Source organism: Coffea eugenioides, chromosome 2 (genome assembly GCF_003713205.1).
Source record: "Coffea eugenioides isolate CCC68of chromosome 2, Ceug_1.0, whole genome shotgun sequence".
Classification (NCBI taxonomy): domain Eukaryota; kingdom Viridiplantae; phylum Streptophyta; class Magnoliopsida; order Gentianales; family Rubiaceae; genus Coffea; species Coffea eugenioides.
The window spans coordinates 8,796,907-8,820,456 of NC_040036.1; the positions used below are offsets into that span (position 1 = coordinate 8,796,907).

Consider the following 23,550-nt stretch of genomic DNA (forward strand, 5'->3'; position numbering starts at 1 on the left):
AAAAATTTCAAGTCTGCAAAACGACACGAAAAAATACACGACAAATATATGATATATAAATTTAGAAAAATATGTAGGTACAATCTCTGGGGTTTTCTCGAACTTGTGGAGAGTTTCCCTCGATTCTTCTCCTCGAACACCAATCCAAGGGCTTCACAGCTTGTTCTTGGATCCACCACCGATTCTTTCAAATCTTGATATGGAAGATTTGAAAAACTGGAAAATATTTGAAGGCTCAAGCCTTGATATGCGGAAGACTTGAGGAGCTTGGAGACCCAGACCTTAGTAGTTTGGAACTTCACCACTTGAGTGTATGAGATGCCTCCTGGTGTGTGCCTCTGTATCTGTGTGTGTGGGTGTCCTTGATTTGGTTAAGAGACCTCTATTTATAGTTGTAGCAAGAGGTAGAGGTTGAGAACCTGTGTACCACTTTACTTGTCTTGCAAGACGTGCAGTCATATTAGGACTGTACCAGTCAAATATTATCTCTTCATTTTATATTTATTAATAAAGAGATAAGTAATTCCTCGATTGGCCAAACTCGTGGGGACACGTGACGTGGCGCCGTTTGACTGGCCATGCTATTGCAGTATATAAGAAATATACTTGGATTAACCAACTCTAAATATTATCCCTTTAATAAGGAATAAATATTTAGATATTTATCCAATAAACATGTGATATGATATGATTTGGTTGGTGGAGATATCCCTGCAATTTGAATTGATTTGGAACACCTCAACTTGACACGTGGAGAAATATAATTGGCCATTTAATAACCAATTTTTCCCAAGTGTACATGCCATATGGCAATATCCGATTGGACAAAAATATTTAATAGACCAATGGTAATCTTTAGAATTTAATTAAAATTCAACTGTCTACAGTTGTTATCTACTGATGTCCTTCCAGCGAACATAGGGTCTGTTTGGAACCTGAGTTTTTTAGGAATTTGTCTAAAACTTTATTGTAGTGCATTGTAGAAGTTTTTGAAAAAATTTTGTAAAAAATTTTGTAAGGTGAAAAATTTTTTGTAGAAATTTTTGTAAGGTGAAAAACTTTTTTTCCTTTTTTTTTTCTTTCTTTTTCTCTTTCTCTTTCTTTTCTTTTTCTTTCTTTTCTTTTTCTTTTCTTTCTCTTTTCTTCTTCTTCTTCCCCCTCCCCCTTCCCCGTTACCTCCCAGCCTCCCACACCCCTCCGCTTTCACCCTCCCTCTCCCCGCCACCCCAAACTTTTCCACCATTCCTTTCCTCCTCCCTCTGCCCGCCACCCTCTCTCTCCGTCCCCCGCCACCCCCTCTGCCCACCATCCCTTTTCTCTTCTCTTCGCCGCCACTATTCTCTGCCCGCTAGTGTTACCGCCTGCATCATCTCCATCCGGAAGCCCGGCGAGTTCTCCAATTCCGGCCACTGCAGAGGTTCCATCCGTCGGTGCCAGTGTTCCTTCCATTTCATTCCACTTTCTGTGTCTTCCTCTTCCAACGACAACAGCCGTGTGGTGCAGGGCGGAGCGTGGTGGAAGGGATGGAAGTGCAATTGCCGGAGTTCTGACTCGGATTGCAGCGCCAAGGAAACGGAGAATCGCTCAACAAGCTTCTCGTTGCTCCGCAATGATACTTACTTAGGCGAATTGCTTGGTCGACTCCGGACAGCTTTCTGTGCTTTGAAAGAAAAATCGGGAAGAGTTTTGTGTGCTTTTTGTGAATTGAAAGGGAAAATACCAGCTTGGACGACGTCGTCTTGTTAAAATGTTTCAGAAAGGGACGAAAGTTTTGGGAGAAGTTTTTGGAGTTCCTGTATCACAAGTTATTAAAAAACTAGTATAATACAAACTTGCTCAAAAACTAGGCTTCCAAATAGGGCCATAGTGATAATACTCGTTTTAGCAATAGACCCTGATAGTAAGATTACTGTCCATGTTATTATTATTAATAATCATAATCTTAGGGGCCTGTACAATTTTTATACTATCATGAAAACAGAAAATATAATAATTGAGATAGATCCGATCTAAAGATATGACATGTGCTAATATTCATTGGATTGATATTTTATTATTGAAAATAAATTAGATAATAAATACACAGTTTGGAATATAATTTCATGTTTCGTGTTTTCCAAAATTTGAGATATGATGCACACTTGAAAAACAAAAAAAAAATCATCTGATGCACGTCTGTTATACTGCGAATAAAAGCAGTACCATCTGAAACATTAGTAATAACCATCATAGGACTCGGGAGCCACCTGGATGCCTTGTATTCTTATATTCATGGTCCATAAACGAAACACGACATCATTGAACTAAACAAAATACGCACGACCCCCCAGCATTCGCGGTCCAGTCAAGGCAAGATGAAGATCGTTCGTAGAGACCTAGTACCCGATGGCCCTGGTAGTGTCAAGGTAAATACCTTTGCAATTACTAGTAAGGAGTTTCTTTCTTGTGAGCAATCATTAGGGGGGATTTTAAATTATTGCTGTTGAATTGGGAGCTATGGTACAGATGGTTCCCGAAGAAGCAGACGATTTGTGGATTGCTTATAATTTGATTGCTGAGGGCGACACTGTCTTAGCTGTTACTGTCAGGTAAGCCACCCCCCCCCCCCCCAAAAAAATCGCATGCCCCTTCCCCATCAAAAAAAAAAAAAAATTTCTCTTTCTGTTTTTATATAGAAATTTGAAAGTTGGGTTAATTTTTCTGAATTTCAAGCCTATAAAGTTTGAAACTTTAGTGGATAAACTGTTTGGTTATATCAAAATATAAAAAATTTGGGCAAAGACTGGAACTTTGAATTTGGAATTTCAAGAGTTTGATTACTTTACAAAGCTGTTTAAACATCACTTTAGTTCTATACTTAGTTGCTGCTGATGCTAACATTGTTTATAGTTATATGTGCACATACGACATGGGATATCCACTTGGGCAGATCATATCATAGTGATTGGTTGGGGGGGGGGGGTGTTCTACGTTCCAGCCCGTTTGATGATGCATTGTCAATTGAAAGTAGCAGCCAATTGAGTGAAGAATTATTTTGGAACAGGATGAACATTTTCTGCTAAATTTGTAATATCGAGGGCGATTAAGGTTTGCATGCGCTAATAGTTAAAATGAAGGCCATAACTTGAGAGGGAGGGGGAAAGTTTTGAACTTGATTTCAATTTGTTTAATCTAACATATGCATTGTCAAACTGGTGCTTGATTATAAGCTTTTTCAATATATTATAGGAAAGTTCTGAGGGAAACAGCTTCCGGAGAAAGAGATTCCGAAAGGGTAAAGCTCAGATTAGAAGTTAAGGTTGAGGTATGACAAGTTCAAACCTGTAGCCTCGGCCCGTTTTTCACTTTTAAATCCCCCCTTTTGGATCATCACACATTCAAATTATTGACTGCGTGTAAAAAGTGTTACATGTTTGATTTTGTAATTCTTATATGGAATTTAAGGCTTTAGTTGCTCCTCAAATACGTTATGAAGTTTGTATAACAAGCTTTATATAGATATTCTAATAATATTGGATGTTATATTATTGATAGACAATGGAGTATGATAAAGAAGGGTCTGCTTTACGTATTCGGGGAAAGAATGTTCTGGAGAATGAATATGTCAAGGTCTGCAATCATCCAACTCTACTTCTTTTGCCTCTTCATTACTTTAATATTGCAGTTAAAGATATGTTTATGCCTCTGCAGATAGGTGCATTCCACACGCTGGAAATTGAGCCACATCGACCTTTTGTCTTAAGGAAGGTATGCTTATTGGACCAGATCATAGCATTGTCTTGTGATTTAATTTGGCAAAATTCTTCTGTTTGTCTTTGTAGCGTATACATTATCGGTCTTATATTCTATATTCTATGTTTGTTTAATAGAAATGACATTTCAAATGTGAATGGAGTTGACGTATATATTGTATGGCTTAAATGAGCTCTTTGTCATATTTGCTAGGAAGTCTGGGACTCACTGGCTTTAGAGGTACTCCACCAAGCATCTGGTATGCATTGAAGTACAGAGTTCTTTTCTTTGATCAAGTATGTTAGAAAATGCTAAATGGAAATCGCTTGACATACATTAAGCATCGTATAGTGATTAGAACAGTTTACTCCTATTAATCATCGTTATGTCTCTATTTACTCTGTTAAAACCGCTTGTCTGTATCTTCCACGAGTTTAACAAAAGCTATTTCTTGACTCTGTGTTTGATTGAACTTATACTGATGGCTTAAGTTGTATCTATCTATATTCTGTTTCACTCGCGCTATGAAACTTAATAACTTTATTTAGTCTTTCATTTGCACTTAGTGCCTTGATAAGGTCCTTTAGACATAATTCTGCTTCTCTGACTAGGAACTTTTGTACTTAGACTTGATCACCTTGTCATAATAATGGTTCTCCAAAATCTGCTCTTCTCTGAGAAAGTACAAGTGAAAGTATTGTTTGATCTTCACTTATTGCACTTTTCTGGTGATTAAATCTGTAGCCATACCCTGATGATGCAATGTTGTATCAGAAAGTGTTTTAGGTTCACTTTGCATTCGAGAAAAAGACCAATAAAGGATAGAGTTACAATTGAGGATTTTCAATATAATTGGGTATTTTTTGTTAGATCAAACAGTTTCATGGATACTTGGTGAGGTTTCTATGATGCACTGAAAAATTAATGGAAACATTCTATTAGAAGCCTGTATTGTGGCTCATTGTTCCAATGATTGCAGATCCATCTGCCAGTGCTGATCTAGGAGTGGTTTTAATGCAAGAAGGATTGGCCCATATTTTTCTTGTTGGTAAAAGGTAATTTTGATGGATATGGGTATGGTATATTCTTGATGTCTTTTGTGATATGAGTAAGGTAACCATCTAGCTAGAAATTGGAGGTCATCTCTGTTTAATGATGATGCAATTTTTCTTGATTTGTCTTTTTCTGCACTGAGATCCATGTTTAACCCCTAGAATTCAAGAAACTTAAAGATATTGACATGCACTGATTCCATAAAACAGCTGAATTGTACATGGTATTGCTGGAACAATGGAAACTTGTCCATTTCACTGTGCCCTAAGAGGATGTGCATATTACATTTGTTTTTATAAAACACTAGATCCATAATTAAGTGAAAAATCAGGATATCATCTAGTATCACGATCCATCATCTCTAGTTTGTGAAGAATATGCAATTGCTTTTTTCCTTTTTTATCTTTTGGTTGGCTGTTTTCATTATGTTGGAGTCAATTTTGAAATTCAGGTATTGATTGAATTTGTGGTATAAAGTTGTCATTTATTTAAGTTCAGAATCATACCCTGATTGAATCATGTGAATCAGCATTTGGTTGAAACTATTTTGGTCTGCTTTAGCATGTCATAATTGATAATTTGCTTTTATCTTCTCAATCATTTGATATGCCTGGTTGATCTGTCAACAGTGTAACTATCACCCGTTCTCGTATAGAGACATCAATACCTCGCAAGCATGGGCCTGCAGTTGCAGGTTATGATAAAGTATGTACTGTAATTAGTTTAAAGTAAATTCCTTATTTTATTTTATTTTGAATTGCCACAGAGTAAAAGCAGTAATCTTTTCAGAGTCCAAATGTTTTCAGTTATTGTACTTATCAATTATCTTTGTATTAACAGGCTTTGAACAAATTCTTCGAAAATGTCCTAAAGGTAAGAAAAATGTTAAGTTTTAATGAAATCTGATGTTTGCCCGACAATTTAAGACCTTTTCTCAAGAAGTTTGTGTAAGAATTTGTTTGTGGCTCCTAGGCATTTCGTCAACATATTGACTTCAATGTTGTTCGTTGTGCTGTGATCGCAAGTCCTGGATTTACAAAGGTTTGTCTTAGTCTGACAGTAACTATTGCTTCTAGCTTTGGTGGACTAGGATTTGTTAAGTTTACAGATTCATTGATTTATTCCATTAGAATTTCACAAGAAATTTGAATGAATGCTGCAAAAGATTGGATTCCAGTTTTACTTGACTACTTATGCTGAATCCAGGATCAATTTCATCGTCACCTACTGTTGGAGGCAGAAAGGAAGCAACTGAGACCTATTATAGAGAACAAGTCTCGCATAGTACTTGTGCATACAACATCAGGATACAAGTATGATTCACTCTCTGTTCCCTGTTTCAGCTTTGTCTTGACCGTGTGCCAATAGTCTTTCAACCTGTTCTCTACCAAGTCTGACACAGTCTATATTCTTTCCCAACCTGTCCCAAATTTGAACCTACCTCTACCCATCCCTGTCTCTAATCTGTCTTGACCATGTCCCATCTTTGTCCCATCCCAGCCTATTGAAGCCTTCCAAGTGATGAACCCAAGAGGAGAAAAACCCCTTTTATACACACACGCACACACACATATACATATATATATTTGTGTTTGAGCCTCTAGTAAAAGTATGAGTGCATGTGGTATAAATGCAAGGATATATTACATACGCTAGCTACATCTGGGTTGACGTTTGAAGGTTCTTGGCAAAAGACAGATGTGGATTTTATAAGGATCAACCTGAGATTTTTTTACTTTCAACAAATTGAAAGTGAAACCTATGTATTTTTTTTATAGCATATATGTCTTATCTATATGCCAGCTTAATTTGATTATGTAAAACTAAATTTGTGTCTTTGGTAGTTAAACTCAATTCACAATGTGTTAGCAGCATTTCCATGCCTTTTTGACTCATGAAGTTCCTTTTTGTTAGTATCTTTAGCGATCAGTAAATGCTTTATACATTCTTTATTTTGCTTGATTCTTTCTTGGCACAATTGTTTTGCTGTGTTTGAAATAGTTTCTAGGAAGCTGATTCTGCTATCATCAACAATCTGCACAGGCATAGTTTGAGAGAGGTTTTGGATGCACCAAATGTTATGAATATGATAAAAGATACAAAAGCCGCTAAAGAGGTAGTTTAGAGTACTTGATTGTCAATTTGCATTTCAGTTCATCACTTTGCATTTACTAGGAAGTTGTACTTCCAGTTAGGCATGTTAATCTTGTTCCCTCTGTGATTTTTTCCAGGTCCAAGCCCTGAAAGAATTCTTCTCAATGCTTTCAAATGTCAGGTTCTACCCTAGTTTTATACGTTCAATGTGCTCATATATCTATGGAAGCCTGCTAAAATAAGTAACAGCAAAGTGGCAAACCAAGTAAACGATTAAAAAAAAAATCGAGCTCTTTTGAAGACTTTCATCTTTAGGCATAAGCTTTCGGTAATACCTTCATACGATGGCTTTGTAGTATTGGGTTGACTGGATTTGGTGTTTCTGTTTCTCTTTAGGGCCCTTTTGCATGTTTTTAAACCAATCATGCTCTCGGATGCATTTGGTTACCTGAGGGTTTATTTTTTCCCCCCTATATTGAAAAAAGTCAAAATCAGTTTTTGTTGTGTTTTCTAGGATTCTGATCGTGCATGCTACGGGCCAAAGCATGTTGAAGTTGCTCATGAACGGATGGCAGTCCAGACACTTCTCATCACTGATGAGCTCTTCAGGCTAGTGTTATTAGTTCTTAAATGTTAGATTTAACTTGCTGTGCCCAAAGCTGTGGATAAAATATTTTGCCCCAGTCGCTTGCTTATTTGATGCTTTGTCTGTATAGTAAGTACGTTTGTATAAATCCTGTGGAAATAAATAATTTCTTTCTCTTTTGAGAATTTGGTTCATTAAGGTTGTGCCTTCCATGTGAGAGCACCGGTTATTTTATTTCCAGACACATATTTCCAAACTTTTCCCTAAAAAGATTTTGCTTTTACAAACTTAAGTTTTACAGAACATTTGGGTTGTCAGGCTAGAGGAAGATGAAGGTCAGAAATTATTGTCTTTCTTTTTCTAATGGTAAAAGGTGGGGAGAGGTCATTGTGTTTTGAACTATGCCAAGGCTGAAACTACTACTATGGTTGATCCATGCTCTCAAAAGTTACAGTAATGATGATAATTAGCCCTTAGCCAAACTGACAGGAGAAATGGATTCATATTAGATGATTCCTGTGGTCGGGCGAAGGTTTTGTTGCATTTGGGTACAATTCATGATTATGTTTGGGTACACATTTCATTTTGGCATTTTTAGTAAGTTACAATGAAAACTTGCTTCAACCTGTCATAGAATCGTGCAGCTGAACATGTTTAAAATTTTTCTCCCAAGAAGTCTCTCTTTCAGTATATTAAATTTAGTTATAAAGACGATGTCTTTCACATGCACCATATATATCCATTTGCCCTTTGGCATGTAATATGATGAACTTGGATTCTGGAATAGCTACAGCTCATGATTTTCTCTTTCTTTTCTTTTTTTTGACTTCTTAGTCTGTCTTTTCCTATTGTTTTGTCCTTTTCAAAGACGGATAAGTTTAACCTGGTTAGGACATGCCACATTAATGCATTTTTTTCTTCAGGAGTTCTGATATAGAAGCGAGGCAAAAGTATGCCAATTTGGTGAAATCAGTCAAGGAGTCAGGCGGCACTGCTTACATCTTCTCATCCATGCATGTTTCAGGAGAACGTGAGTGCAATTTTTTATTGAAATCCTCTTTTCTTCTTTAGGCTAACATCCTGTCTGAACTTTCATGCAAATAATTTGGATCTCCCTGTTAAATTTTGTTGCCTTGAGCTCTGAAAACAAAATGCTACAGTTAGTCAGATAAACTTGCTTGAAATCTGTTTCTGGTGTTATTGACTGTGGGTGAATTACAAAATGGTTTTTTCGTGGATTTTTCCTTTCTCCCCTGCAAAAGGCTGGTGTGCTGATATCTTTCTGTCATAAGGCGCTTCAGGAATCTGTTTAACTTACTTTTATGTAATTTTTGCACTCCCTTCTTTTTTTTCCTTTGTTTTTTCGATACGGTGCTGTAATCACTGATTCTTTTTTTTTTTTTTTTAACACGACAGAGCTGGCACAGCTGTCTGGTATTGCTGCAATTCTTCGCTTTCCTCTCCCAGACCTAGAAGATATAGAGATGTGATAGGAGAGTTGCGAAACTGATAGCTCCATATGTGGTTGTACAATTACTACTATTATTTCTTTCCTCAAGTTCTTTATGTACCACCAGTGATGAAACTTTACTTTCTTTTTTTTTTTGAGGGAGGATAAAACTTTAGCACTAAATTTATAGGCCATGGAGGAGGCTTTACAAGGGGGATTTAACCTATAGGCTGTATGTATACTGGTTTTTGACCAAGTAATCTACATCCATTGTTGTAGTTCGCAAGCTACTTTCTTGATAAGAACGGTCATGGTACCTTACTCTTGCCGCACGTCATAATTGTCGGTCGTCTCGGGTTTTTCTTAAAGGGTTAACTTGTGATTCATTTATATTGATCGAAGGTGTCCGCAAAAATTTGCAACTTGTAACGTTCCAGCTATTTATTACATGCCTGGTCCATCAATTAGGGAAACATTACTGGGTTTCTGCTGTATTTTGTGTTCTGTCCTTTTATTGATTTCCAAGAAATGATTTGGGAGGGTTGATTTGAACTTGCAGCCTCAAGGTAACGAAGATGACTGTAGCTAAAAGAATTCCCTCCATTTCAAATTAATGTTTTCGTAGCTGCCGAATTGTAGCTTGTTTTGGTGCCACCCTCAATTTTTCTATGTAAATTGCAAACGGCTTTTGATTTCTTAATTCGTGTTGTAAATTGACGAGCGATATCTGCATCAGAAGCGACAAAATGACTCGTCCCCTCAATAATCCACAGATGAATAAACAACTCAAAAAGTGGTGCAAAGCCCAAGAAGATTAGCACTCAGCAAACCAGATATCTGTAGAAACTCGGAAATGGGGCAGGAACGGTTGTCGGATATCTGTAGAGACAACCGTTCCTGAAGATTCACGGCCACGATATGGCCTCAGAAATTTGTACGGCTCAGAAATTTGTGCGGCTCAGATTATAACATGTAACTCGATTTTCACGCGTCATGTGTGGAGCCCATAAAAATTTGTTCTAAAGTTATTCCGTGTGTAAAGAAAGTTACGCGACGTGAAAAAAATGTTACGCGCAGTTGAAAAATGCACAAACCTGCAACCGTTTGTGCCCCTTGTCCAACGAAACTCTCTACTTCTGTTCTCTTTTCCTTTATCTGTCCTTCATTCAAGCCAGAGTGGACTTTCTCCTTGTGCCACGTTTACCGTTGTGGGCTCAAGTAGAATAAGATGAGAAGTGAAGGCCTAAATGCTCAAGCTGCTCGATGGCGGTTATAAGATTACGAATTTTACGCATGCTTTAAAGAATTACAGAAACACCATGCTCTCACCGTTTCACCGTTACCTTTTCCCTATAACCAACCCAAAGACCGAAAAATCTCGGGCCATTTTATTTTGAAGTACGACTGGAAAACTGAGTAAGTTCTCCCTTAGTTTCTTCTTCAGTTTTGTTGTTTCTGCACCGAGATCTTGTGCTATAGTCAAGACCATGGTGTTTAAAGATGTGTTCATGGAATATAAATACTAGTAGAACGAGTTCTTAACTTCTTATGGATTTGGAGTAGCATTCAAGGCTGTCTGAAATCATTTAAGTTTGCTGACTTTTTTTTTTTTTTTTTTTTTAATTCTAGTGTAAGTTTGCGAACTTTACCTGTATGTGGAATTAGATAATACTACCTGATTTTCTATGCTTTAAAGATCTGATAACTGATATTCTGCTAGACACTTCGGTTTATTTGTCAAGAAAAATGCAACAAGCTAAAATAGTAGTGTTTGGCATAGCTATAAATCATGAAGAGTTGCAAAGTTGAGATAAATTGACAAGTATTTAGTAGTTCTGGAGGCTCAGCATCTTCTAGCACTGTATATAATCGAGAACTATCGAAAGCAGGCTCCTTTGCTCTCTTATTTTCCTTCACTGCAAATTGATTTTCGAATTCTCCGGCGTATATAACAGTAGAGGCTTAAGATATGTTGTTTAACATGTTAAATCAAGCTGCTTCATTGTTTTGGAGTAACAACATGATATAAATGTTCTTAACTGGGGTTGAATTCATACCATCTTTTTAGCAGGTAGTGGGAAGAGCAAGATGGGCCAAGGCGAGGAAGCGAGGAAAGATGAATCCAATGTTGAGATTGTAGAAAGAGGGGAAATATTGTTCTTTTACCGGGCTAAAGTTAATAAGGAGGAAGCTCACAGTCCGGACGATGTGCAACGCTTATACATTGTCCTTCGGCCTGAGTCTGGTGAGAAATCTGTTGAAGAGAAACAAGATTCTAGTTCTGGCAAGGAAGGTGCTAAGATGCATGAATATGGGAATGATGACAAGGAAACTCTCTCTGGCGATGAAGGTGGACGTGGTGCTGAAAAGGTGGACATTGAGAAGCAACCTTTGCTGCGATTCATTGTCATGGGGAAGAAGAGCCTTCCTGATCCAAGCCAGCAGAGGGGCCGACCTTACTGGGGATTTGTCGAGTTGGTTACTACTAGAATTGAAGATGTTAAGGCTGCTCTGAAAGGAGAGGAATATGATACTAACACGAGAGGTCACAGGCGTACAGAGCCTGCTAGAGCGTTGGCTGAAGGCGTTTACCGCATCCTAAGGCACAGCCCTAGAAAGAGAATGCACACACATTTGGTCTACCGGCTTGAATTTCCACCAGAGGATGAGAAGAATGAAGCTCAGGAGTCGCTCAACGTTGAACGCGAAGGGTCATTCCTCATCCAGATTAAGAATCCAGAGCAGCAAGGCACTTCGAGGTTTGCTGGGCTTCAGAGTAAGCGAAAGGCAACATTTCCTGCCCATCTGCAGGGCCAATTTGGGAATCGACGATTTAATCCAGCCGATCCACCTGATTTTCTAAACTATGAAGGGTGTGAATTTCTGCTTATAGCCGCATCTGATGACATAGAAGAGGAGCTAGGATTGGAGCTTAGGACAGAAGTAGAAAACTCGCACGATCCATCATGTTCAGATTTAGTCAGGACTTTTGGGGAAACTGCTTCAATCAAACCTCTCCTTGAGGGAACTTGGGTTTAATATTCCCCTTCTTGTTTCCAGTACGATTTGCCAGGATGTTGATAAATGTTGGCAAATCAGGACTTGAGCAGTACTAGCTTTTGGTCGACACAGTAGTTGGTTTGGTGCTTTTGGTTTTGGTAATTCTAGCCTTCTAGGCGTGTTGTCAGCTAGGTAGCTATATCTGTACATAGTTTGGCTTGTTCAGTTTGCTTGAATCTTATCGTCTCTATCTTCCGACAAATTTCATGCTTCAAAATTACCATCAAGAAGAAACTGAATTGAATCAAAGCATAATCCATATTCCATACCCTGAAGTGCTGCACGGAGTTCATGGATATAATAACTAGCTATAACAAGTCACTTTAAAGGCACTTATATGGAAGTTCTCCAGTAAATTAAAACTTGAAAGGAAAGGAAAAACGGCTTTCAAGAAATACTGTGCCGCCGGAGAACGGTCAATCAGGCAGCGAACTTATTACTAAGGCCCTTGTTTTGGGGTACTACTGCAAAGCTGCAAACAGGACATTTCCTCAGTTTCATACACAACTTGTTTGGCAGTCCAAACCTTTTGACACGATGTGGCTGTCGAAGGCAAGTTTAGTCTCTTACATACTAAAATCCTCCTTCCTAGAAAGCATTCCCGGGCGGCAAATAAGTAAGCCACCAACATGCATGCACGTCAATCTCCGATATTTTACGTAGTCAATCAATCATTAGGCTGTTGGGCTAACATATTGACAAGGAAGACTCATCATCAATACAAGAATTTCACAAAAAAAATTGTAGTTTGCATGCTGACTAATGATCGAGAGTGTGATCAGTACTCGATATATCCTCAACTAATACAAACGATAGACAGACAGATATATATCTACAGGAACATGTGTATGGTTCGAAGCTACTAATCTAATGAAGGATGATCACCTGGGATGCACTTAATGTAATGGATGATGGGGTCCAATTGAAAGAGATGAATTTGGGAAAGAGGGGGGGTCCGGACGCATGAGCGTTGTTATCAAAGCCTCACTTTCTGCAATACTAAACTCTCTTTATTTATTTTGACGTCGCAAGGAGAGCCCACTTGTACTCAGAACATTGATTATTAATTAGCAGGTATAATTACGCGGGTTGGTCAAGATATTTGACTCAAATTAATAAGGCCGGCGACATCGTGGCGAGAGTTACGGTAAATTCATTTAGGAGGATTAACTTTTTATATGCAAGTGTTGTGATTTTTTTTATCCTGATAAATGTACGATACATGTATATGATTTAAATTTATGTTACGTAGTACGATCTAAACAGTGTTTGTTTGTAGGAAAAAGTGTAAGAAAGTTAGTTATTTTTTCCTTCATGCTTGTTTGGTTGGCAAGAACGTTGAAAATTTTTCTTGCACTTACCTGCAAAATTTGTAGGATTTTGAAGGAAAATAATAGTTAGTTACTCACAAAAGTTTCAATAACTGCTATTAACTGTTATTAGTTTTCTATATTTTCTCTATATCTTTTTTAGTAACCAAACGCGTATGAAATATTTTTTAAAAAAATAAAATAAAATTATACACTGACAACGTATAAAAAAAAAACATATTCATTCATTTGTGCAATTTTCCCTTTGTCATTTTTGGCTTTTTGTGACCAAGAATTGGCCTTATAGCATCGGCGTACCATGGAGATTGGTACCTAGTGGAAATCCAGAAGAAAGCAACAGGAAGCATGATTCATTCAGCTGGCATCTGGCGACCAACATTGATGATTCATTCGGCTGCTAGTATTTTACTTTTTTTTAGTACTAGTATATATTGTCGCGTGTACGTAGTACTTTTTCGGTTTTAGCCGTCACAATATTCACTTGTCGTACATGGCACTACTACTACTTGTTGAAACCCAAGAAAAATGTATACGTGCATGAGATGGTTTGCCATAATGCCCTACGATATTTACTTGTTTTGTTCACATAACGTAGTGCTATATTGTCGTACCTTATTTTTTCATGCAAAACTAATCACTGAAAATGATGCTTACTTGTCAAACCGCAGAATTTAAGGCGGTGTAGCTGCTTCATTGAGTATTCGATCTTTTAACCTGTTATATAAGAGTAATCAATCCTATTCTTCTTATCAAATTTAATTCTCATGTACATGAGATAAAAGTTTATAGGTACGATAAATTGAATTTAATTCTCAGTTACAGTGCCCGTACAATTTACTACTGTTGGTGTCAAATTTCCACCATATTAAACTCATAACTTTCTACAATTCTACTCACGTGTATTGTTGGATACTTAGTCGGATGACTGTGCTCAAGTACTTCCAAGTTTAAACGGGAGACAAATTTCGTTGATTAGTTCCAAAACAAAAAAAAAAACCCTTCCATTATTTTCTTTATAGATATGAATTGTAGAATGAATTGATGAAACGATTAATTGATGACATTATAAATTGTGATTCGAGGGAAGGTAGGGAATATAAGTGAGAGATTTCGAATTCGAACCCTTACATTTATATTATTATTAAAAAAAAGTTTGATGACATTATCAACATTATAATACATGCAAATTCTTATTCTCGAAGATGTCTCGATTTTCAGTTCAAGATTTTTCTCACTAAAGTAGTGCAGAGTTGATACCTCGACGCAAGACGTGGGGGTAACAACAACTGGACCGTTGCCATTTGCGAGTCGTGAACCAAAATGTGCAGGGTTGACGCTTCGACACAAGCCCACTGCAATTCCACAAGCCAGTGGAGTCGCTCGTGTTTCAAAGGTCCAACCAACCAAAGCGCGTATTTCTCTCAAAGCCTGTCCGAAATACAAAATACATTAGCAAAATGACAGTGAGGATGAGGATCCGTAGCAGAGTACATTTATACGCCATTTTTTCATTTTGCTGACTAAAAATTAATCAAAACCCTTTAAAGCTTAGACCAATTCTCACTTGATTATCACTTTGTTCTAATCAAAATCTCAACTTTTTCCTTTTTTGTATTCTATCAGTCCTTAACTACCCAGACCTTCCCATGAAGCAGAGAGTTTCCTCAACAAGTACAGAAGTTGTTTACTTTCTTGCTAGACCTGTTGTCTTTATTGTTTCTTTCTCAGCTCATCAGCTTATCTAACAAATACCTGTTCTTCCCCGAGCTTAGTAATTTGTGGGGTTTTTCTTTTTTGATTGCATAATTTATTTTCGTTATTCTTTTTTCTTCCTCGTTCTTCGATTGTATATTGTATTGTATGAGCTCTCAGCTGATTATAATTTGTTATTGTAATTCAAGATCAGTGGTTAATAGATGTTAATAGCTATATGCTATCTCTAGGAATCTTGGATATTTGAGTGAATTATATATTGATTGCATGACGTAGATGGGCTTTGAATTGGACCCTTGATGGCAATTTGGAGTTGATTAATCGGTTTTGACTAGCTGAGGTTTCATTTTGCCTGGATTGCAGTAAAAGTTCAGAGAGTAGATCTTTCTGTTCCTGTAAGCATACTAGTGCACCTGAAAACCGGCAGATCTCATATATGCGTTACTAGGGAGGAGTTTTTATTAAGGGATTGATTTTAGCGTGGTTAAGACTATATGGGGAATACTTGTGTTGGACCAAGCATTTCCAAAAATGGTTTCTTGCAGTCTGTTTCTGCTGCAATGTGGCGATCTCGGTCACCAGATGATATTATGGGTACTGGAGAGAGTGTACACACTGAAACACCAAATGCTGGTAAAGAACCTGAATCACCAATCCCTGTCCAGAGAAAGCCACCTGAACAAGTGAAAATTCCAGAACCAGAACTAGAACCAGAACCAGAACCAAAACCAGAACCAAAAAAAGAGCCTCCAGCAAAGCCCAAGAAACCGGTACATTTCAAGAGGGTCGCTAGCGCAGGGCTTAAGGACTATGTTTTACAAACAAGAACTGGTAACTTGAAGGAGTTTTTCAGCTTGGGGAAGAAATTAGGACAAGGTCAATTTGGAACAACATTTCTTTGCGTGGAGAAAGCAACTGGAAATCAATATGCTTGCAAATCAATTGCCAAGAGGAAGTTATTGACAGATGATGATGTGGAAGATGTCAGAAGGGAAATTCAGATAATGCATCATTTAGCAGGGCATCCTAATGTCATATCAATTCAAGGGGCTTATGAAAATGCTATTGCTGTTCATGTTGTTATGGAGGTGTGTGCAGGGGGTGAACTTTTTGATAGGATTATTCAGCGCGGGCATTACACAGAAAGAAAGGCAGCTGAGCTTACCAGGACAATTGTTGGAGTTGTAGAAGCCTGTCACTCTTTAGGAGTGATGCATCGCGATCTTAAGCCCGAGAATTTTCTTTTCATTGATCAGAAGGAGGATTCACTGCTCAAAACCATTGACTTTGGCTTGTCTGTATTCTTCAAGCCAGGTATCCCCAGTGTAATTTGAATTGCCATCTATTTTAGACTCAGTTTATTATTTTCTTGTCAAGTAGATCTTCGAGTAGATTATCCTTTCTAAGAAAGGATATCTTGCAACTCCCTTGAACTATGTTTTTTGAATTGAAGTAGAAAATGATGCCTGCCATCAAAAGTACTTCTACTGCAATTTGAAATGACAAATATACTGTTGAAAACATTCATGCTTAAGTTTGAACAATTATTTTGCATTCTTTTCTTCTTTTAATCAATAATTTCTTTTCTTCATTGGGGTGACATGGTTTTCAAATTTCAATTGTTCAAAGTGCTGATGCATTCTAATGGTGACCCTGGTCTCTTCCATTTTTAGCCCTCCAATTGGTGTTAAGTCATGTTGCTAGTAATCTTTCTTCATATTGCTCATAGCTTTTATACACTTTGAATACTTCACTCTAGAAATTTCAACAAAATCCTGTGATATTTTCAAAAGCATGGACTTTTGGATACCTCACTCCAGAAATTTTAACTACATTACATGATGTTTTCAAAAACATGGACTTTTGCTTTAGTTGCAATCAAATATAGAGTCTGAATAAGATTATAAAAATGAATCTTTTTGGTTTTATTGGACCACTCTGACAGTAAGTGTAGTTTCTTGCTTTTCTTAGTAGGAACTTCCAATGCAACATAAGCTCGATTATTGTTCTGTGTGCCAAAGATTATTTTACTACATCATCCCGAAGTGGACTTGCAATTTTGAATTTGTTGTCTGAATTTGTGAATATGTATCTTGCAATTCTCATAAACAAAGAGCTGTATTCATTTTTCATACTCCTTTGCATGTGGTTCACTGGCTGTTAATATCAATGAGCTACTGATAGTTGCATTTTTCTATTTTAGGGGAAAAGTTTACTGATGTAGTTGGCAGTCCATATTATGTGGCACCAGAAGTCCTCAAAAAGCGTTATGGTCCCGAGGCAGATGTCTGGAGTGCTGGAGTAATTGTGTACATTTTACTGAGTGGAGTACCTCCATTTTGGGCTGGTGAGATTTTTGAGGGCCCTTTAGAAGATTAAATCTCTCATTTGTGACCACAACATTTTTCTTTTATTGGTCATAGATTAATGGCTACTTTTACAGAAACTGAACAAGAAATATTCGAGGAAGTCCTGCATGGTGATCTTGACTTCTCTTCTGATCCCTGGCCAAGTATATCAGAAAGTGCCAAGGATTTGGTGAGAAAAATGCTCGTCAGAGATCCTCGCAGGCGTCTAACTGCACATGAAGTCTTGTGTAAGTGCATATGCTTCAAACATTTGAACTGCTTAAAGGATTGCCATTAATAATGTATGAGATTGAGTGGTATATGACAAACTTATGTGCTTTTAAGAAACTTGTATCAGCAGCTGTCAACCCATGGTGCAAAGCTTCCATTTCCTATGTCACTGGTCTAATTAAATGAAGTTTATGCTAATATCTTGGTGTTCATCTGTCTGTCACTCTTCTTTAAATTTTAAATGACATTGTCCAGCTGTAGATATTTAATGTCCTTATTTTGGAGTTCCTAGAACATGGTTTTTTGGCTGCACAAACTGGGTCCATAAAAAAAAAGTGCCTTTCTGAATTGTCCAAGCGGTTTCCAATATTCTGTTTCAGAGAACTATTTGACTTGTATTCTGTTTCAATATTATTTTTTTTCATCCCTTTTGACTCCAAATGGATTCCTTATACCTTGGCCTGCATCTAGTGTATACCCTACAAAATCTCACGTCTAATTTTGAATGTTTTAATAGTCGACAATGTCCATTATGTTAGCGGTTGTTGGTAAAAGAACAGCTCTAAGATGTTCGTTTCGGAGTGCAGTTTTGTGGCGGTAGCACAATTTACATTAATTATGACGGTTCATTAATGAAAGACTCTTTATTGTGTCTGTCATTTTCCTTATCTTTTTGGTCACTATTAGGTGTTTCTCTGTGGGGGTTAACTGCTGGTAATTAGTGCAAGTTAGTTTACATTTGACAGTTTTCTGCCGCAGATCACTTCTGGTGATCATGTTTCCATCATTTAAAATCTTGATCTTCATGGATCTTGATGCCAAATTATTGATAGATTAGATTTTAATGTAGACATTAATAGCAGGATACATGCGGCTGTAGAATTGTATAAATTCTTTTAGATGCCAATGACAACCTAGATTATAATTGATTGTTATCCGCAAATGTCTGGGAGAATCTTTCATCTTGGATAAGGAAAGTGGTGTCTAATCAGATGAAAAAATTTAATTGTTATTTCTCAAGTTGTTGCCCCATCTTACACACTAATTCGGCATGTATTGTACTCAAATACATCTCAATTTTTTCCCTTAATTGTTTTATTTCTTCTTTTCTGTTGGGGACTTGGTCAGCAAGTTGCGGGGACTGTGCTTTCAATTTGTGCATGTGTTTTGCATGTTTGTGTGTAGATAGTTCATTCCACTAGGCTTAGCAGAATTCAACTTGGTATACTTTTCGTATGCAAACATGGCTATAAACTTATATGTTTCTTTTGCTTATTTAGAAACTCTGAATCTGCCAGGTCTAAGTTCTTTTACTGCTTTTCTATTTTCTTGACATACTTCGGCAACAATATGAGTTGAGTTATTATGGAGACAGGAACTATGCTATGTGAAAATTTCCAGCTTGCTTATAATTCTTTATGTTTATGATGCTTGTTTGTAGCTCAAAATACTCTGTTGGTTGTTCATAATAATGACCTTGTTGCTGATGAGCTTTGAAATTGGTGCAGGCCACCCTTGGGTTCAAATTGATGGTGTTGCTCCTGACAAGCCTCTTGACTCTGCAGTCTTAAGTCGCATGAAACAATTTTCTGCTATGAACAAACTCAAGAAAATGGCTTTAAGAGTACGTCCATTTAAAACAAACTTTCTAGGTTAATTAATCTGTCAAATTACAATTTCAATGCTACTTGCAAAAGGAAAGCTTGACAACGTATGTAATCTAGGTCTCAACAATGTTATGCTTTTATCTATCTGGTTATGAAATGCTTGTTTTCCTTGTTTTAGGTCATAGCGGAGACCCTATCTGAAGAAGAAATAGCTGGACTAAAAGAAATGTTTAAGATGATAGACACGGATAATAGTGGACAAATCAGTTTTGAAGAGCTCAAGGTTGGATTAAAACGAGTGGGTGCTAATCTTAAGGAATCAGAGATTTATGATCTGATGCAAGCAGTAAGTATTAAATGCAACGCATAAGCAGTTTACTAGCTGTATGAGTGTTAGACCATCAAACTATTTTTTTCCTCCAAAATGCTCTCTTGAGCAAAATTTAGATTATTCATTTTACTTTCATGCTGATAGAACCGGTATTGGAGATGACAAGATACCACACTAGTATTTGTCACCGAAGATACCAGCTATCTGTGGAATGTCTTCAAATTGAATTCTGTTATGTTTCTTACACATTTCTGCCTTGTCTGCTGGCATGTATATCCACAAATGTTTGTGTAATTTGATTAATTTTGTGAATTTCTAGGCTGATGTGGACAACAGCGGAACAATTGATTATGGGGAGTTCATAGCTGCAACATTGCATCTTAATAAGATTGAAAGAGAGGATCACCTGTTTGCTGCTTTCAACTATTTTGATAAGGATGGAAGTGGTTACATCACCCGGGATGAACTTCAACAAGCCTGCAAGGAGTTTGGCATCGATGATACCAGCCTGGACGATATGATCAGAGATGTTGACCAGGATAATGTAAGTAATACTTTATAATTGTAATTCCTCTCCGTGATTGAAAAAGCAACTTGTAATTCATTCAAACTTCCTTTGTTGTTTTATCTTTTAATTATTTAAGAAAAAAAAAAGGTGTGGGATTGGTGAAAGTGGTGGAATGAAAAGATGAGGAAGACAGCCCTCATCATTTTAGGCACAGTAATAAAATTGGACAGACAATTTGGTGATGATGGTTGTAAGCAAGCACCATGCTACTTGGTTTTGTAACATTTGAAGAGGGCCTAATTATTTCTTATTCATGCAGGATGGACGTATTGATTACAATGAGTTCGTTGCCATGATGCAGAGAGGAAATCCAGTTGTTGGAGGTGGCAAGAAGAACCTAGAGAATAGCTTCAGTATTAATTTTAGGGAAGCACTAAAACTTTAGCACTTGAGTCTAAAGAGAGAGGGGTTTTTATCCATTTATTCTTTTTTCCTATACTTTTTCAGTTAGAACAATCTTCATCTCACTTCATTAGAGTGTACAGCAGAAATCATGGTGCTAGAGAAGCAACAACCTTGCTCATTCCTAGCCCTTTTGTCTAAGCTTCCACGGTTCACAGCTTCAACCTGTTTTTGTGGTGGATAATTGCATATTGTATGAAGGCCCCAGAACAAAAAAAAAAAAAAGAAGGGTCAACTTCCGCTGTTGGCGAGCTTACTTGTTCTTTCCAATTTTGATGAATGAATCAATATGCTAGGCATCATCGTTGTTGTCTGGATAATTTCACAATTTAGGTCGATGGCTTTGATTTTCCTCTATGCAATATCTGAGCTATTAAGCCCATCTGAGAGCGTGAATGGTAGGCTGCTTAATTTGAAAAGGATGGACAAATGAGATGTCAATATCACTCTGGCCTAGCAGGGTGCGAGGATTTGTCATTTTGAAAGATTGGCCCTACTGCCTGAACTCTCTAATTAGAGCAAGATTCAGAAAGATTTTGTTAGTGGAACATTTTTGAGAAACGGGATAAACTGTGTCACGCGGACGAGGGCCCGGTCGGTCACGGCCTGGATGAGACCTCAAAAATTTGTGCGGCTCAGATCACGTCTTGTAACTCGATTTTCACGTCGTGTGGGATCCATAAAAATGTTGTTCTAGTGTTACTCGCTGTTGTTCTATTGTTACATCTTGTACAGATGATGTTACACCATGTATAAATGGTGTTACACCTTCCGGAGCGGTTGTTCTGACAACCGCTCTAGCCCCGCGTCCGTGTCACGCTAGGGCTGTACGCGCATATTCCTTTGTGGATTGGGCATAAATTTGAATAAAGTTGGCTTTTGTACAAGCTACCAATAAATCACACGTGAGAAGAATATTTTGATCCAGATAAAAGTACTTTATTCCTTAAAAAAAAAATACCTAAGTGGTGAGGTGATGAGAATCTATAACTTCATTTGAATTAGTTGTTTTTTTAAAGTGTTTTTAAAATATTTTACTGTAGCAGTGTATATGAAAAACTTTAGCCGTAGATGTTTTTGGAGGAAGTTTTGGAATATATTATGGAGTATCTTTTAAAATTTAAAAATTTTTTAGAGTCCTTTTTTAAAATTAACATTACCACTCACAACTACCACCACCCCCTCCCTCCCCTTTCTCCTTCCTCTCTCTTATTCTCACCACCCCTTGTCCCTCCCTTTCCCCCTAAATTTATTGGCTAAAAATTCTACTCCTAAACTCAAAAAAATTCATCAAATACATTAAAAGTGCTTTTGCCCCAAAAGTACTATTTTAGCAAAAGCACTGGGTTTAAAGTAAAATGAAACACACCAAATCCTTCTTTTTAATTTTAAAAATAAGTAGAATAACAAGTAACAACTAATATTTAGGGCCCATTTGAGAGTTGCGGTAGTTTATTGAAAAATATTTCATTTAATGGAGTTTTTAATAAAAACACTTATTAAGTGTTTAAATAGTTTTAAGTATATTTTTTGGATACATAGTTTAATAAATACTTATTGTATTGAATAATGTATAATTTTAAATTTCTTAAATGTATATATCTCTTTATTTAGTTCATAATATAGGATAAAATGATTAAATTTAGTGTTTTATTTTTTAAAACACAAAATCTATTCTAAAAGCACCAAATTTTAGCTTTTACTAAAAGTGCTTTTAACATCAAAATTTTTACTCTTTATTTTATGGGATAATATTCAGCAAATACCTCAAAAAGTGTTTTTTTGCCAAAAACACCACAACTCAAATGGGATGCCTAAAGTTGAGACTAAAATTTAGAGTCTTATATTCAAATATCCTCCCTTTCCCCCCTTCATAAATCCTACTTATCTAATTTTTTTTAAGTGACAACTAATAACCTATTGTAGATAAACTTTACTGCTAATATAAATCTAATTTTTGTATGATGGATTTATCACATAAAGATCACTGGTTGAAATGTTTGTTGTTCTTTGACATGAAAGGAGACTTTGGACTTAGGAGGCTGCTTGCAACATCCACAGATCAATACCCCTTTATAAGTTGCTGGAATAATGCTGATAACTTTTTTAGAGACACGTATAGTTAATTGCTCATAAATTTTTTGGATGTACAGTTGCACTAAACTCCACTCAACTATTACACAAGTTGTACTCTACCCCTTGTACGTTTTGATAAGCACTTAATCCCCTGTACGATATGTTTGGATAAAACTATATAATTGCTAGCCTGTTTATGTTTATCTATTTTCTTATTCCCTTTTTCATTTTTTGATATGTTTGATCTGACTATTATAATACTTACAAAATAGGTCTTCTCCTGTTTTTCATGTTTGACCTGACTATAATTTTTACTAATATTGAGGCGAGCAATGCTTATTTTGCTTACTAGAAATGTTTTGGTCCGTCAACTTTGCACTGACACATTTAATATTTGACCCATTTCATTCTTCGCTATTATGACATCTCCAATTTATTAACACTTATTATGCGCTTTGAACACCACCATTAAATCATACCACTATTTCCATGGCACTAAAATGTTGTTGAGCAGGCAAACATACAAATTACGAGTTTGGATTGCTATTTTTCTCTAAAAAAAATTATACGTTCTTTTTTTGTGAACATATTTTTGAATCATTTTTTTATCTCATATATATCGATTCGTTACAATATATTTTTCCACAAAAGCTTCAAATAATAGCAATCCAAATGGACTCAGGTCTCTAGCGAAATATAATGAAACTAGACTTTAAGAACTTACAATAAAAAAATTCACATAATTCAGACACCGTTGAGTTACGATTGTTGATGTTTCATGTAAACGTGTTTATTTGTTTGGAAATATACTCCCTGATCATGATTGCAAAAAGGTCATTGATCTAAAAAAAACTATGTGGATAATATCTTAAAATTATTTTCCCAATATGAATTTTGAAAATAAGAGTGTAACATAATAACCAAGATTTTAATTGATTAATAATGCCGTAAACTAATTTATTAAGATA

At 36.6% G+C, this 23,550-nt stretch overlaps 3 protein-coding genes across 3 annotated transcripts; all 3 read left to right on the top strand.

Moving 5' to 3' along the window:
• Window positions 1-2,219: 2,219 nt before the first annotated feature.
• Window positions 2,220-9,247, top strand: LOC113763381 (protein PELOTA 1). Its single transcript, XM_027307162.1, has 16 exons — window positions 2,220-2,405; window positions 2,506-2,588; window positions 3,229-3,304; window positions 3,535-3,609; window positions 3,691-3,747; window positions 3,946-3,991; window positions 4,712-4,787; window positions 5,415-5,490; window positions 5,626-5,658; window positions 5,758-5,826; window positions 5,992-6,098; window positions 6,829-6,901; window positions 7,017-7,055; window positions 7,394-7,488; window positions 8,389-8,495; window positions 8,882-9,247. The coding sequence occupies exons 1-16, from the start codon at window positions 2,355-2,357 to the stop codon at window positions 8,953-8,955; spliced, it is 1,137 nt and encodes a 378-aa protein (XP_027162963.1). The 5' UTR covers window positions 2,220-2,354; the 3' UTR covers window positions 8,956-9,247.
• Window positions 9,248-10,183: 936 nt separating this feature from the next.
• On the top strand, window positions 10,184-12,163 carry LOC113763444. The gene is made up of 2 exons (XM_027307265.1): window positions 10,184-10,331; window positions 10,984-12,163. Exon 2 carries the CDS (start codon window positions 11,004-11,006, stop codon window positions 11,952-11,954), a length of 951 nt encoding a protein of 316 aa, XP_027163066.1. The 5' UTR covers window positions 10,184-10,331; window positions 10,984-11,003; the 3' UTR covers window positions 11,955-12,163.
• A 2,627-nt stretch (window positions 12,164-14,790) lies between these two features.
• Window positions 14,791-20,832, top strand: LOC113761700 (calcium-dependent protein kinase 1-like). The gene is made up of 7 exons (XM_027304800.1): window positions 14,791-16,333; window positions 17,223-17,366; window positions 17,463-17,615; window positions 19,107-19,222; window positions 19,384-19,551; window positions 19,856-20,080; window positions 20,364-20,832. Exons 1-7 carry the CDS (start codon window positions 15,514-15,516, stop codon window positions 20,487-20,489), a joined length of 1,752 nt encoding a protein of 583 aa, XP_027160601.1. The 5' UTR covers window positions 14,791-15,513; the 3' UTR covers window positions 20,490-20,832.
• Window positions 20,833-23,550: the final 2,718 nt, after the last annotated feature.

Bases quoted from the DNA above. Each gene is read 5' to 3' on its own strand.
- LOC113761700 (XM_027304800.1), top strand. From the start codon at position 15,514: ATGGGGAATACTTGTGTTGGACCAAGCATTTCCAAAAATGGTTTCTTG. The intron at 19,223-19,383 runs GTACGTCCATTT...TCCTTGTTTTAG, and splicing joins TCAAGAAAATGGCTTTAAGA to GTCATAGCGGAGACCCTATC. The intron at 19,552-19,855 runs GTAAGTATTAAA...GTGAATTTCTAG, and splicing joins TTTATGATCTGATGCAAGCA to GCTGATGTGGACAACAGCGG.
- LOC113763381 (XM_027307162.1), top strand. From the start codon at position 2,355: ATGAAGATCGTTCGTAGAGACCTAGTACCCGATGGCCCTGGTAGTGTC. The intron at 3,305-3,534 runs GTATGACAAGTT...TATTATTGATAG, and splicing joins GATTAGAAGTTAAGGTTGAG to ACAATGGAGTATGATAAAGA. The intron at 3,610-3,690 runs GTCTGCAATCAT...ATGCCTCTGCAG, and splicing joins TGGAGAATGAATATGTCAAG to ATAGGTGCATTCCACACGCT.
- LOC113763444 (XM_027307265.1), top strand. From the start codon at position 11,004: ATGGGCCAAGGCGAGGAAGCGAGGAAAGATGAATCCAATGTTGAGATT.